The sequence below is a fragment of the Lagopus muta genome, chromosome 5, assembly GCF_023343835.1.
Source record: "Lagopus muta isolate bLagMut1 chromosome 5, bLagMut1 primary, whole genome shotgun sequence".
NCBI classification, from domain to species: Eukaryota; Metazoa; Chordata; class Aves; order Galliformes; family Phasianidae; genus Lagopus; species Lagopus muta.
Window position 1 is genome coordinate 39,661,453 of NC_064437.1, and position 11,963 is coordinate 39,673,415.

Sequence of the window (11,963 nt, forward strand, 5' to 3'; positions counted from 1 at the left end):
AGCTTTGTTCAGAGATGGTTACCACTGATGGGGTGCAAGTCCAATTTAAACAACAAAAAAAAGTCCTGAGGCAGATAATACAGCGTGGTATCTGTTTACAGCGGCTTTTCTGGGTTAAGTGTATAAAAACCGTGTGGCAAAACCGAGAAGGGAATTTCATATACGAGAGTCAGCTGATGAGATTGTGCATTAATAGCTTGCTGGAATCTGAATAGTCCCAAAAAGCAGTCCATGAAGTAGGTTATCTTTAGCAAAAACTAAATTTAGAAACCTGCTACAAGTTAATGCTTAAGATTGGTTCCTGGTAATGACTGCAGCCTCTAAAAAAGGTTTAATACGTCTTAGGAAATAAATACTGTTGAATAAATAAGCAGACATGTTTTCCAAGTCCTGCTTTTTAAGGCTACACAAATTTTGCAGTTAATCTCTGTTTAACGTTCACTTACATAAAAATTGAAGGTTTCCTGTGCGCTTCTGCCTATGCTGCATGTGTGCTGGTCTCCCATCGTGATGTGATCTAGTTGGCAACTGCTGGGCTGGATGCAGCCCACAGTTTTTCCTCCTTTCCAGCATGAACCCTTGAAATAATGGGACTGACTCTGACACAGAGCCTGGCCCAGAACCAGGCAGGGGTGGCAGCTCCTCTCCTGTCTCCTTGGGAGCAGCAGCACTGAGGGTATGGCTGAGCAGAAGTGCTTGCTGCTGCTGCTGCTGCCAATGCTGCGAGTTTTCATGCAGGAGGTCTCCCTCCAGCCCTGCTTGCAGCTGGACTGCCCTGTCATCTGTTCTGTGAACATAGACCTTGCTTTCAAAGCTCCTAATGTGTTAAAAATTCAACTGTCAGTGTTGCTCTCACATTTCTCATAATAGAAGGTATTTAATATTTCTCAGGCAGATATTGTTTTTTAGCTGGAAATAATACAGATCTTCTTAAACCACCTACTTTCTGCAAAAAGCAATTATTTGTTTCTTTTGAGCATGGGTGGTGGAAGAATCTTCCTGAAACTTAAATGCCATATGAGCACTTTAACAAATAACATAGTACAACAGCACAAGGAGGAAAAAAAAAAAAAAAAGATTAAGTCACCCGAAATCCAAACAAACTAAAAAAAACCCAACAATTCCCCATAAAACCAAAACATGTTCACAGAATAACAATGCACACACCCTTTTCACTTTGCAGTGATATGGAGTAGGTGGTGATCCTCAGTTGGCTGGACTGGCTGGGCTCTTGGGTGACTGGAGATTGCTTCCAGGCAGTAGGAGACTGGTGGGATGGTAGGAAGTGTGGAATCGTTTGGTGTGTGGCCGTGACTGTGCAGCACAGCAGCAGCCCTGTTCCTGCTGTGATTCAGGCACGTGCTGTTTCTTTTAATTGTCTTTCCACAGTTCTTAATACTTGCTGTACACCTCTGGAGTGAAGCTTCACATCTTGATAAGTGCTGTTGCAATGAAGGACCTGATGTAAGAATCCATTGCATCCTCATTCAGTGAGGCTGTGCTTCCCCGGGAGCTCTGGACACATCAACTCTGCTGTTTGCTTTAGGGCACTGAGTTGTTTTAGGGCATATTGTTTGACTTTTTTTTCCCCTTTAAAAATCAAAATGCTTGTGTCCAAATCTGCACTGAAAAACAAGGTTGGATTTTTCCCAGCTGGGATCTAGTCCTGTCTATCTCCCATGAGAAATAATAAATCAGGGCTTGTAATTTGAATTCTTAGCATGTTAATTACTATAATCTTAATTGCATAATCCTACGTACTTTCCAAATGGCTACTGTGTTGTACTATATCACATGATGAGTGAACTCACTTTGCAACTTTTAAGCAGGTGTGTCTCTTCCTGCATTTTTGCTTAGGGCAAACCAAGAATTTGTCACTGTCACAGTAGATTCTGTCCAGATTTCAAAGGAGTTGTGCTAAACTTAATGCAGATTCTGCTGAGAACTGTCTGGGTTCATTTCATGTCTGTTTACTGAGGCTGAACATGGGCAGTGGGCACACTGATGAGCTGCTGTGTGTGTTGCAGCAGATTCTGTAAGCTGTTGCTGTGTCAGAAGAAGCAGTCCTGTCTCTTCGTTTCTTGTGTCCTTATAGCTGCCCAGCAGTTCTCGTGCATAGCAGATTTGTGATCCAGTTCACTGTGCAAATACTTTTTGGTGAAAGCACTGGATTAGTAGAAAGGCATGATTCCTGTTCAAGTGACAGACCTGCTATTTTAGAAAATGAAAATAACTTCAGAACACATAACATAGATTATACACAGACTCTACAGCACCAGCAGTGAGTTTTAACTTGAAAGCAAGCTGTCGTCGTCAGCTTGAGAATTGTCAGTAGGAAGAGCTAGAAAAGCAAAAGTTCTACTTCCATCATGAGAGTCCTTTGTGTTGTTCATTTGCAGCATATGAGTGGTGTTCTAAGAATTAAATCAGTTATACCTGTCTGTGTAGGTAACTTAGTTTTACACTTTGCACTAGTGATGAGCTATTACAAAATGAATATTAGGTTTCAGCTGCATGTTCTCCCTTCCTTTGGAGGGCATGCCAGCTTAAGGAGTATTGCTTCTCTGTCTCTTCGCTTTAAGTAGTTATTTTTAACATGAAACAATCTAGTGTGCTGGCCTACAAGCAGTTGTTGGCATGAGAGTGGGAACAAATGGCTGGGGCTATGGGTGCAAGAACTGCTTTTGCTTTATGTTGTTGCTGAGAAGATTGTGCGGAACTGTACCCAGATATTTGCTACTGCTCCATTGAGTATTTCTATTTAACAGCTTGATTTGCAGGACTGAACAATCTTAATCTCTTGTTCAGGATGGGACTCGTCGTGTAGGCTGGTCAACCATCCTCTGAAACTGTGTGACTTGTTTTTCTTTGCCTTGTATGCCTGAGAACTAAATGGTGTTTTAACATGGTCAAGTAACATGCTTGTCCTTTTAGCTGCTTAGATAAGAAATTCATCATCAATGTTATGGAATCATTTGATATAAGATAAAAGAGCAGCTTGATAATCGTTCTTTCCAAAGGAGATCTTTCTGTGTCTTCCATGTAAAAGGAAAGATGAAGACAAAAGCGATAAGAGAAGAAATACTAACACTCAGATGTGGTAAACAACTCTCAAATGTAGCCTTAGTTTTAGGGCTGGCATTAAGTCAGTGAAGATACATCAGTAGCAGAACCTGTTAGCCTGTACAGCCAGGCACGACTTCTTTGGTTTGTGATCTCATATTTCTGTCACCTACAGCTCTGAGATGCTGCTCAGTTACTTAAGTTAATGCTTTAAAATGTATTTTTAACACATTTTTCCTGCTTTCTTGTGTATGTAAAATTTGTGAGGATAAAATATAAAATAGCAGAAATCTTTATCTTCAACCACACTTTTAAAAATGAAAGTGTTAAACCCACTGTCGTGCTACCTAATGCTGCTGGAGAAATGTCATGTTTGAAGTGAATTGAGCATTTCTGATGGATTTTGTTCCTTTAGGCACATGCCCACACTCAAAAAGCCTTAATTCCCTAAAATAAAGAGTAAAATGAGACACTTGTAATGAAGCCAGTAGCTTATCTGCAACTTTTTCCTTTAAGATTAACATAGAGTTAAACAGGGTAAAAGAAATGCTTAAAGCAAATGTAGATCTCTTGCATGCTTACGTTCATTGAATTTTGTGATATGAGGAAGCATGGGCTTAACCATCTTAAGCCAACTTTAACAGCAAAGGTAAAACCTCTGCTTTGATTTCAAATATACTGTTCTTGTGTTTCAGAGTCAGGGTGCAATAACAGAGAAACTGAGAAGTTTCAGTATGCATGATTTGACTACTATACAAGGAGATGAACCAGTAGGCCAGAGACCCTATCAGACACTGCCTGAAACAAAAAAGAAAACCAGAGCCTCTGCAAATGAATCTGCAGGTAAGGACCTATCTAAAATAAAAGAACTTTCTTTTATAAGGAAAAAGCAATATATAGCAGACAAAAATTGGAAAGAACAGCTGTATATTTACCTTATTCAGAAATTGAAAGAATTATAAGAGAATCCTAAACATTAGAACAGAATTGATGTGAGCAAGATCTATTGCAGCATTAACGAGTTGTGCCCCCCAGCAGAGATTTTCTCCCAGCTGCTAACAATATACTCACACCATACTCATTTCTCTTCTCTCTGTTAGTTAGCAACAATAGTTATATGCCAGATTAAAGCTTAATTGGAAGCTTTTCTTTTTTTTTTTAAAAAAGGGGGTGATTAAGTGGTGTTTCTGTGACAATGTACTAAAATTAAACATGAAAATTTATGGAAGCTCAATAAACGGGAAGAGAAAATAAATTGCAGTGAATTCAGTAGGACTGCAATGATAGTTCTGGTCAAAATGTAAAATCGTGTGGTGATTGGAATTACAAAGGCATTAAATAGTCAATGTGGTGGTGCACATCAGCATTCTGAAGATGGTGTGCAGTGACTGAAATACTTTTGCAGAGATCCTTTATTATTAATGCACTGTATTCCTGAGTCTATGCTGCTTGATAAAAGGCTTCCTAGAGACTGTCCACTATTTTCTTTGACTGGAGAGGCTAGAATGAAAAAAGTTTGACATTTCTCACAAAAGAAACAGCTCTGGTCTATTTTATTTTATTTTAGTTTTTCTTAAGTCTGTCTCTTCACCTCTCCATTCTGAAGAAGTGGTGGTTGTGGACAGCAAAGCATTCCAGGAATCACATGGTAGCTCCCAGCATTTCTGAGGAGTGAATGGCCTTAAGCTGAATTGCTAATTGAGCCCAGAAGGTATTCTGTGATAGTCAGTGTAAAATACTGGCCAGGGAAAAAGCCTGTGAATTCATCAGGAGTTTTGTTAGGGATGATGTCACTGCAGCTGTTGTGCAGGGGAGGCTGTTCCTTGGGAACAGGCCATTAGTTATTTCCCTGAAGCAGCTTGAAAATGCTGAAAATTCAGTTTTGCCCACAGGTTATACTGTGTAAATAATCAGATTGTGAGATTCAGTATCACATGTGAAAATGTTTTCTTAGAGCTAGTTTAACTGTTTCTATTTCTGGGCCCAAATATGGTGTGCACCTTTTCAGTTTTCTTTGAAACTTTTTCAGCATTAGGGTTTTATACAAACAAAGAAAAATGCTATGTAGCAGAATGTTATTTTTTTATTATTTGCACTGGGAGTTCCTTTACAAACCAATTAGACCCAGATGTAGAAGGGCCCTGACTATACAATAGCTGAGCTGCCAGTACAGTTTTTGTTAAGAAGGCAAATATAATTTTGATTCATCAGAAGAGGTGTTACAAATAGAGATAGGGAAGCATTCATGCCACTGCAAGCATCTCTGGTAAGTAAGTAATAGGTATGATTCAATTTTTCCATGCTTAAGATATGAAACTCTATCAGAGGCAGTGACAGGTTTGCCTCTATTACAGCAGAAGAAGCAGGGATGCCTTGCTTAGCTATGGAGTTAGGTAAGCTCAATTCTAATTTCAAGAAAAAATGAAACAATTGAAAGAAAATTATCTACTTTGGCTTAAGAAGATATTAATTTAAGATGAAATGTTTATTGGTTATGAATGAAGGCAGGTTTGGACTCTAAAAGATATCCCTAAGTGTTCCAACTTGTAGCTTATGGAATGGCCTTTCTAAAAAGAGACTGTGCCAGGGGACCTGGTGACACTTGGGATCTTTATGACATGTCAGTGGTGAAGTGCCTGGGCTTTTGGACTCCAAGGATCTTTCCAGCGCACGTTTGTAAGCGGTTTGCTCCCTCTAGTGAAAATGTTTGTTCATAGCCTTGGTCTTAGTTTTGCAGGGTTTGAACAACCCCTTGTAACTAACTACTTAGTAACCCTAACTACTTTGACATTCTGCTCATCTGAAATGAATTTTGGTGTTAAAGGTGCATAGATAGATGCAAGTATGAAGAAAAGTATTAATCTAGAACTAGTTTTAATTTCTAGAAAATGTGAACTAAACTCTGGGCAGTAAATTGGAGAAATGGAGTAAAAAACATAGGGTTTGTTTCTTGGGAGCAAGCAGAAGGAACAAGAAGGCTGAGGGAAGAAGCAAAATTATTTCATATTGATAAAGTTTGTGTAGAGTTGAGTGAAGAATGTAGCGCTCTTACTCTCAATGTTTCTTCTGGCATTAAAGACACGTCACTAAAAGCATCATCAAGAAGAACAGTTACACAATGTTTCCAAAGTGGGAAATAACATGAGGCTCAGAATTATTTCCTCATTTTGATGACTGCTTTGAATTTGTCCTGAGTTGAATCTTTTACATTAATCCCAAATTGCAGTAGCTAAGAATTCTTCTAAGGAAACATGAAACTTCATGTCTTCTGCTCAGAAATGTCAGCAAATCTGTTTGTTTACAGGGAGTCCTCTGCAAATGGAAAAACAATATAAACTTCTAATGGGAGTGGCAATGAGGAGGGAGGAGAAAAGTAAACTTGGGCAGCTGGAAACCTTCTGGCTTGTTCTTTGCTGTGAGATAGTAAAACAAACAGTGAGGGAAGGAGTAACCAAGTAAAATGCAATGTAGATTATGAAATGTATAAAGTGGTTTATCTCTAAGAAGTTTGCCTTTTTTTTTTTTTTTTAATGCTTAATTTTACTTAAGTACACAGCAATTCTGTAGTTTATAATAAGAATGGTGGATAGTAGGTGCTCCATTTAGTGGCGCTCCATTTAGAGGCTTTTAAAGTGGGTGTCTTTCAGCATAATCTGTTGTGAATTATGAGAATATGAAAGGGTTATTCTTGTCCAGCTGCTTGGTCCTGGCATCTGTGTTAGTCAACACATTATTAATGACTGGAAAAATATAGGATGTACATGAAATAAAATATAAACTGGAAATAAAAAGATGGATTTTCATCTATTTTGATGTTAGTGTGTTTTCTTAGAACAGCATTCAAGCAGCAGTATTGCAAAAGATCTTAAGTACTTCAACATGAGGAATGAGATTTTTGTGGTTCATTGTAGAGAAGAACATGGCAGCTAAGTGATGGTTTGACATTTAATGGACTACTGCATTACATGCCTATGGAACTAAATGGCTTGTTACTTACAGATGGCAGGATGTGCTGCCCCTGGGAGGACGCTAGATATTTTGTTTTTGAAACAGATGCAAGAATGACATCTTTTAAATGAATGAAGGATGTGTGTTAAAGATGAAACTTATGGCTTTCTTAGAAATGTAAAAGTTACAGCTACTTTTTAAGTTTTTATGTAACTGTTTTTTAAAGGTTTTCCACTGGAAAAAAATCCTGCAGATGATAAAACAGATGAAGAGGTAGAAGGAACACATTCAGAGGATGAAATGTTTGCTCAGAGAGGCCTTCGAAGAACTCAGAGTATGAAATCTGTGAAAACTATTAAAGGACGTAAAGAGGCAAGGATAATTTTACTTGAGTGCACTTTTAGCAGTATAGCCTGGCAGTTTTCATAATGTGGGAACTGAATTATTTTCTTTTTTCTTAAACTTAAAGGGGGTATCAACAATAACTGTTAAATGAACAAAGAACTAGTGGGTCATATCTAGGCTTGGAGTTTTGTATTTTGGGATGCTTAATGAAATTATGTTAATTAATGAAATTAACTACATGTAGATGCAGGAATGAGGAGATGAAATTGACTCTATGCTTGTAGTATTAAGGGCTGGTCAATCCCAAATTCCAGAAATGGCTTTCTTTGGATGGGATGTAAATAATGGTGTTGTCCCCTGCTTTGGAGTGTCTTCATTGACCATATTTAAGCATCTGCTGTTTAATAGATTGAAGATAATTCAGGTTTTTTAGTTTCCATAAACATACGACCTGCTGTGACTCTTGTAACCCTGAAGAGAAGATTTTGTGTAGGATTCAAAGTGCATTGTATTTGCAAGTGTTACAAACCTAAAGAATAATGTTTCAGAATAAATTCTTATGGAATATCATAAAATCTTTTGGATAATTCTGGGAAAACAGCTGAGATTTAACCCTCATGCCCAGTTTTGTTGAAGATCCATGTCATTCAGTTGTAGGCAGAGGATCCTTCTGAATCTGTAGAGTGCCTAAAAGACACTTAGAGATATTAGTACATAGGAGTAGCGGAGAGGTTAATATTTCTGCCTGGTGTGATCTTACCTCTTTTAAGTTCTACTTTCTTTTTCCCCCTCAGATACGATACGGATCACTGAAATACAGAGTAAAGAAGAGACCCAATGTGTACTTTTAAGTTTATTGCACAATGCCTGTGAGACAAACTGCTGTATTATAACAACTTGAATTCAATACTTCAAGTGTTAAAGATCTGTGTATGATTCATATAATGAATATATATGAATAGATGTAGTAGGACTTGGTTTTATGAGCCTAAATGATTGGGTAGTGTATTACTCTGCTTTTCTGTAATTGCTTCTTGTTAGACTTAAATCTGGGGAAGCTATAGGATAAATTTCAATGCTTCGTAAATGAGGATTAAATGAGTGACAGGAAACAGCCTGACTTTTCCAGAGGTATTGAGCAGACTGAAATAATTACAAGTCCAAACAAATTAGCAAAAGCTGTAAGTGTTAGGAGCTTGTGAAAGTCAAACCTGTAGTATCCTCTAGTTTACATGGAAAAAATAGGTATACTTGAAATATTTTTCTGAACTACAGTTCCTGAAAAGGCCTTCGTGTAATTTAAAAATGTACATTGTAAGGAACAGTGGATGAAAGTGAGGAAGAAAAGGCAAAGATATAGTATATGCTTAAGTTCATCTTTTCACCACGTATTTCCAAGCTTAACAAACTTATATAATAGTAATAGGTGCAAAATGGGGGTACGTTTAGCACTTTATGCAAAACTGTGTAGTTTTGCACACTTACTAAATTACAGCTGCACATGTAATTTTAGTTAATTCTTAGGCAGGTTAGATTTATATAGTAGGCTTTTTATAACTCACATTGATTGCTTAGGTACACTTAGGATGCTGTAGATAATCGCAGCTAACACTTAACAATGTTATCAGGTGCCTTTCTGTGTCTTACAGGGCTGTGGTATTATCTGCTTTTTGTTTGTTTCACTCTTTTTTTCTTCCTTCCCCCTTCAACTAGAGAGATGCAACAAGATTTAACTCAGTTTTTGGTTAAAATTGTGGTAAGTGAAACTTGTAACAATTCTGGTGACAGACCTCAGGGATCTGAGCAGCCCATCAACTGCGTAGGATAAGTCATGCTGAAGTGGCAGCATGTATGATAGATCATTCAGGCCCTGGTTTGGTTTTGCTCTGCGTACCTATAAGAATATATATATATTTAGAACATGTACATGTGTATATTTCTCATGGTGTGTAGATTCTAGAATTGGCTATGTAGTTTTTTATTGCTAAAGTTATTACTAAAATACTGACTTACAAATAGCTTTTTCTAAAAATCTAGCATATTGAATCAGCCTTGTCATAACCTAATGTCCATGATATAACTATTTGCACAGAGATTAATTTTGGAATGCCATACTTGTCAAAGTGACCTCTCGACATCCCCTTCAATGCTGTTTTCTGTAATTCTGAGAAGGAGGCTGATTTTAGTTTTCTATGTGACTCTTTCTAGTGTGGCTATGGGGAGGACGAATCCTCTTTTGTAGATAGTATTTTTTATTGTGTGGCGTGGGTAGACATAGGATTAATTTTCTTTAAGGGAAAATGACATGTTATCCCTCCTATCCTTGATGCTCAGACTCCTATCCTTAGACTTGCCCCCAGATTTGACAGTATCTGCAAGTTTACTGCAATGCTTTTAAACACCTGCTGCAGTTTTTCTTCACACTGTTACAGCCGTAGCAGTCTCGCTGCTGGTGGACACCTAATAGCCTGTTAATACAGACTGCCTTTTGTCTTCTCTATAGTCTTCTGTAGACTGCTTTGGGCCAGGGTTTGAGTTATGTGGATAAAAATGCAGCTGGTCTGTATTGGCATTGTGTTATTCACTTGATATTATTGTACTTTATAAGCCAAGTGCAAAGCCTTGGACAGATGTAACAATAATGTTGGCACAGTGCTTTTAGCGTCCTCCAAGGAAGTTAAATGCCTTTAGCAAGAAGCTGCAACATTCCGTACATCATCAAAAGGCCAAAGCTTTTTTTTCCTCCACTTTTCTCAAGAATGTTGTTTCAAATAAGAAATGATTAGCAAGGTAGCATCCTGGGGTGGGGCTCATGTCCCATAAGTGCAGTTCTCATCTACTTCCTTGAATGTAGAAATCACCTAAGAAGGGAAGGGCTGCTTATGTATTAAGGTGTGTAAGGTGTTAGGAGAAACAGAGGCTTTTGTATTTGCATCTCACCTCTCCTTGAACATTAGGATAACCTGGGCATTGAGTAGAATGTACAAATCTTATTCTCCAGTTGAGCACTTGCTGCCACATCTTGCACTAGCTCCTAATTTTGATTGGTAACCAACAAAATTGCCATTGTTTTACTAATTAGAATCCTGTGTGAAAGAGCTGGGAAAGCCCTTCTGTCCTGGTTCCAAGGATAGAGGTTGTTTGAGTAGAAGGTTAGGCCTTAGCATGCTGGTGGTAATAAGTTGCATTATGCATTGTTACATATTTAGGGTTGTAACCTCTTGACAAATGCAGCTCGCTATTAGGTAGTGACAGGCTGCACAAACCCTCCTGTTCCTGAAATACACGTGGGACTAGCAAAGCCAGCAGTATTATTCATGTTGATTACTGTTTCCATATAAATATATTTATGTTCTCTCAGGCATCATCTTAAGTGATAAAACATCAGTGATTTCCTAGCTGTTCTTTTGGTCTAACGCCCTACTATAAAGCATTGGGTTCTGCCTCCCCCAGCAGCTTGATTCTTCTCTTTGCATTCATCCTGGAACCACTTCCTGATATCTTCAAGTTGTTTTTCCTTCCTGTTCGTTGTCAGCTGATCTTTCACAGGGCTCAATGGCCTGATTAGCTTTCATCCAGATGATGCATATTTCTTGTTGAATTTAGTTGAGTTTGGTTTGGGAGTATCTTAAACTTTGTGGATTTTCAACCTTTTTTGTTTTGTTTTGCCTTGGTAACTGCAGAGGTCATCTGCTGAGATCTAGCCAGTAAAATTCTGGGAAGAAAGTTAAACATTTTTTCATTTTTGAATTGAAACTGTGTAATTGTTATGAACAAAACCTTTCCTGAGAATTGACTGACTGCTACCAACAGAACTGCTAAAACAGGTGAAGAAAAGGTTACATAGAGGTCGAAGGTAGTTTAAAACAGAATATGTATTTCCTGCTCAATTATGTATTCTGGAAATGCTCCAAAACTTTATATCTGAACTGACTCAGACCTTTCAGCAAGAGCGTGCTGTACATATTCAAATACACCCTTTGAGACAAGGATTTACCTGATGGCCTCAGTTGCAAATACACTGTCTGGACTGTGATTACAAGGTAATTGCCAATATTTGCTAATGAATGCTAATTGCTTAGCTGTGTCAGAGTAACTGAATGCTATCCAACGTACTTTTTGCAGGCTATAATGAATTTTAAAATGAATACAAGATAATTTGGTTAAGCAGAATGGTGGAGTAAGGGCTAAATGCATTGAACACGCTGTTGATAACTAAAAAAGTGTTTTATTTTGGTGTTACTTTTATTAATGGGAAGTTGGTATTTTAAAGTATTTTTGTACAAAAATGTATGTGCACAAAGGCAATACTTTGATATTTTTCAAGAACTCATATTTTTAAATGCTACGGACCAGAGACTGTCAGACATTGAAACTGAAGTTAGTAGCTTTAAAAATGCAATGTAAGCTTTACTTTTTATATTGTAATAATAACTTTGCTGTCAATTTGTTTACATGTTTGTAGTAGGGAATGTTTCATTATGCATTGACTTACCTTGATGCTACCTTGAATAAACGCTGCTTTGAGCAGGATGCAGTGGCTATTTTATTGCCTACATGTGATGTAATGTGGGTAGACACATGTAATCCATGTTACATTGCATTTT

General features: G+C 37.8%; 1 protein-coding gene across 1 annotated transcript in view; it reads left to right on the forward strand.

Moving 5' to 3' along the window:
- Positions 1-11,889, forward strand: part of REEP3 (receptor accessory protein 3) — a 37,312-nt gene extending 25,423 nt beyond the window's left edge. The window contains exons 6-8 of the mRNA XM_048945050.1: positions 3,759-3,906; positions 7,238-7,383; positions 8,151-11,889. Coding sequence (XP_048801007.1) covers positions 3,759-3,906; positions 7,238-7,383; positions 8,151-8,207 — 351 coding nt within the window. The 3' untranslated portion in view covers positions 8,208-11,889. The remainder of the gene's footprint in view (positions 1-3,758; positions 3,907-7,237; positions 7,384-8,150) is intronic.
- The last annotated feature ends 74 nt before the right edge of the window (positions 11,890-11,963 follow it).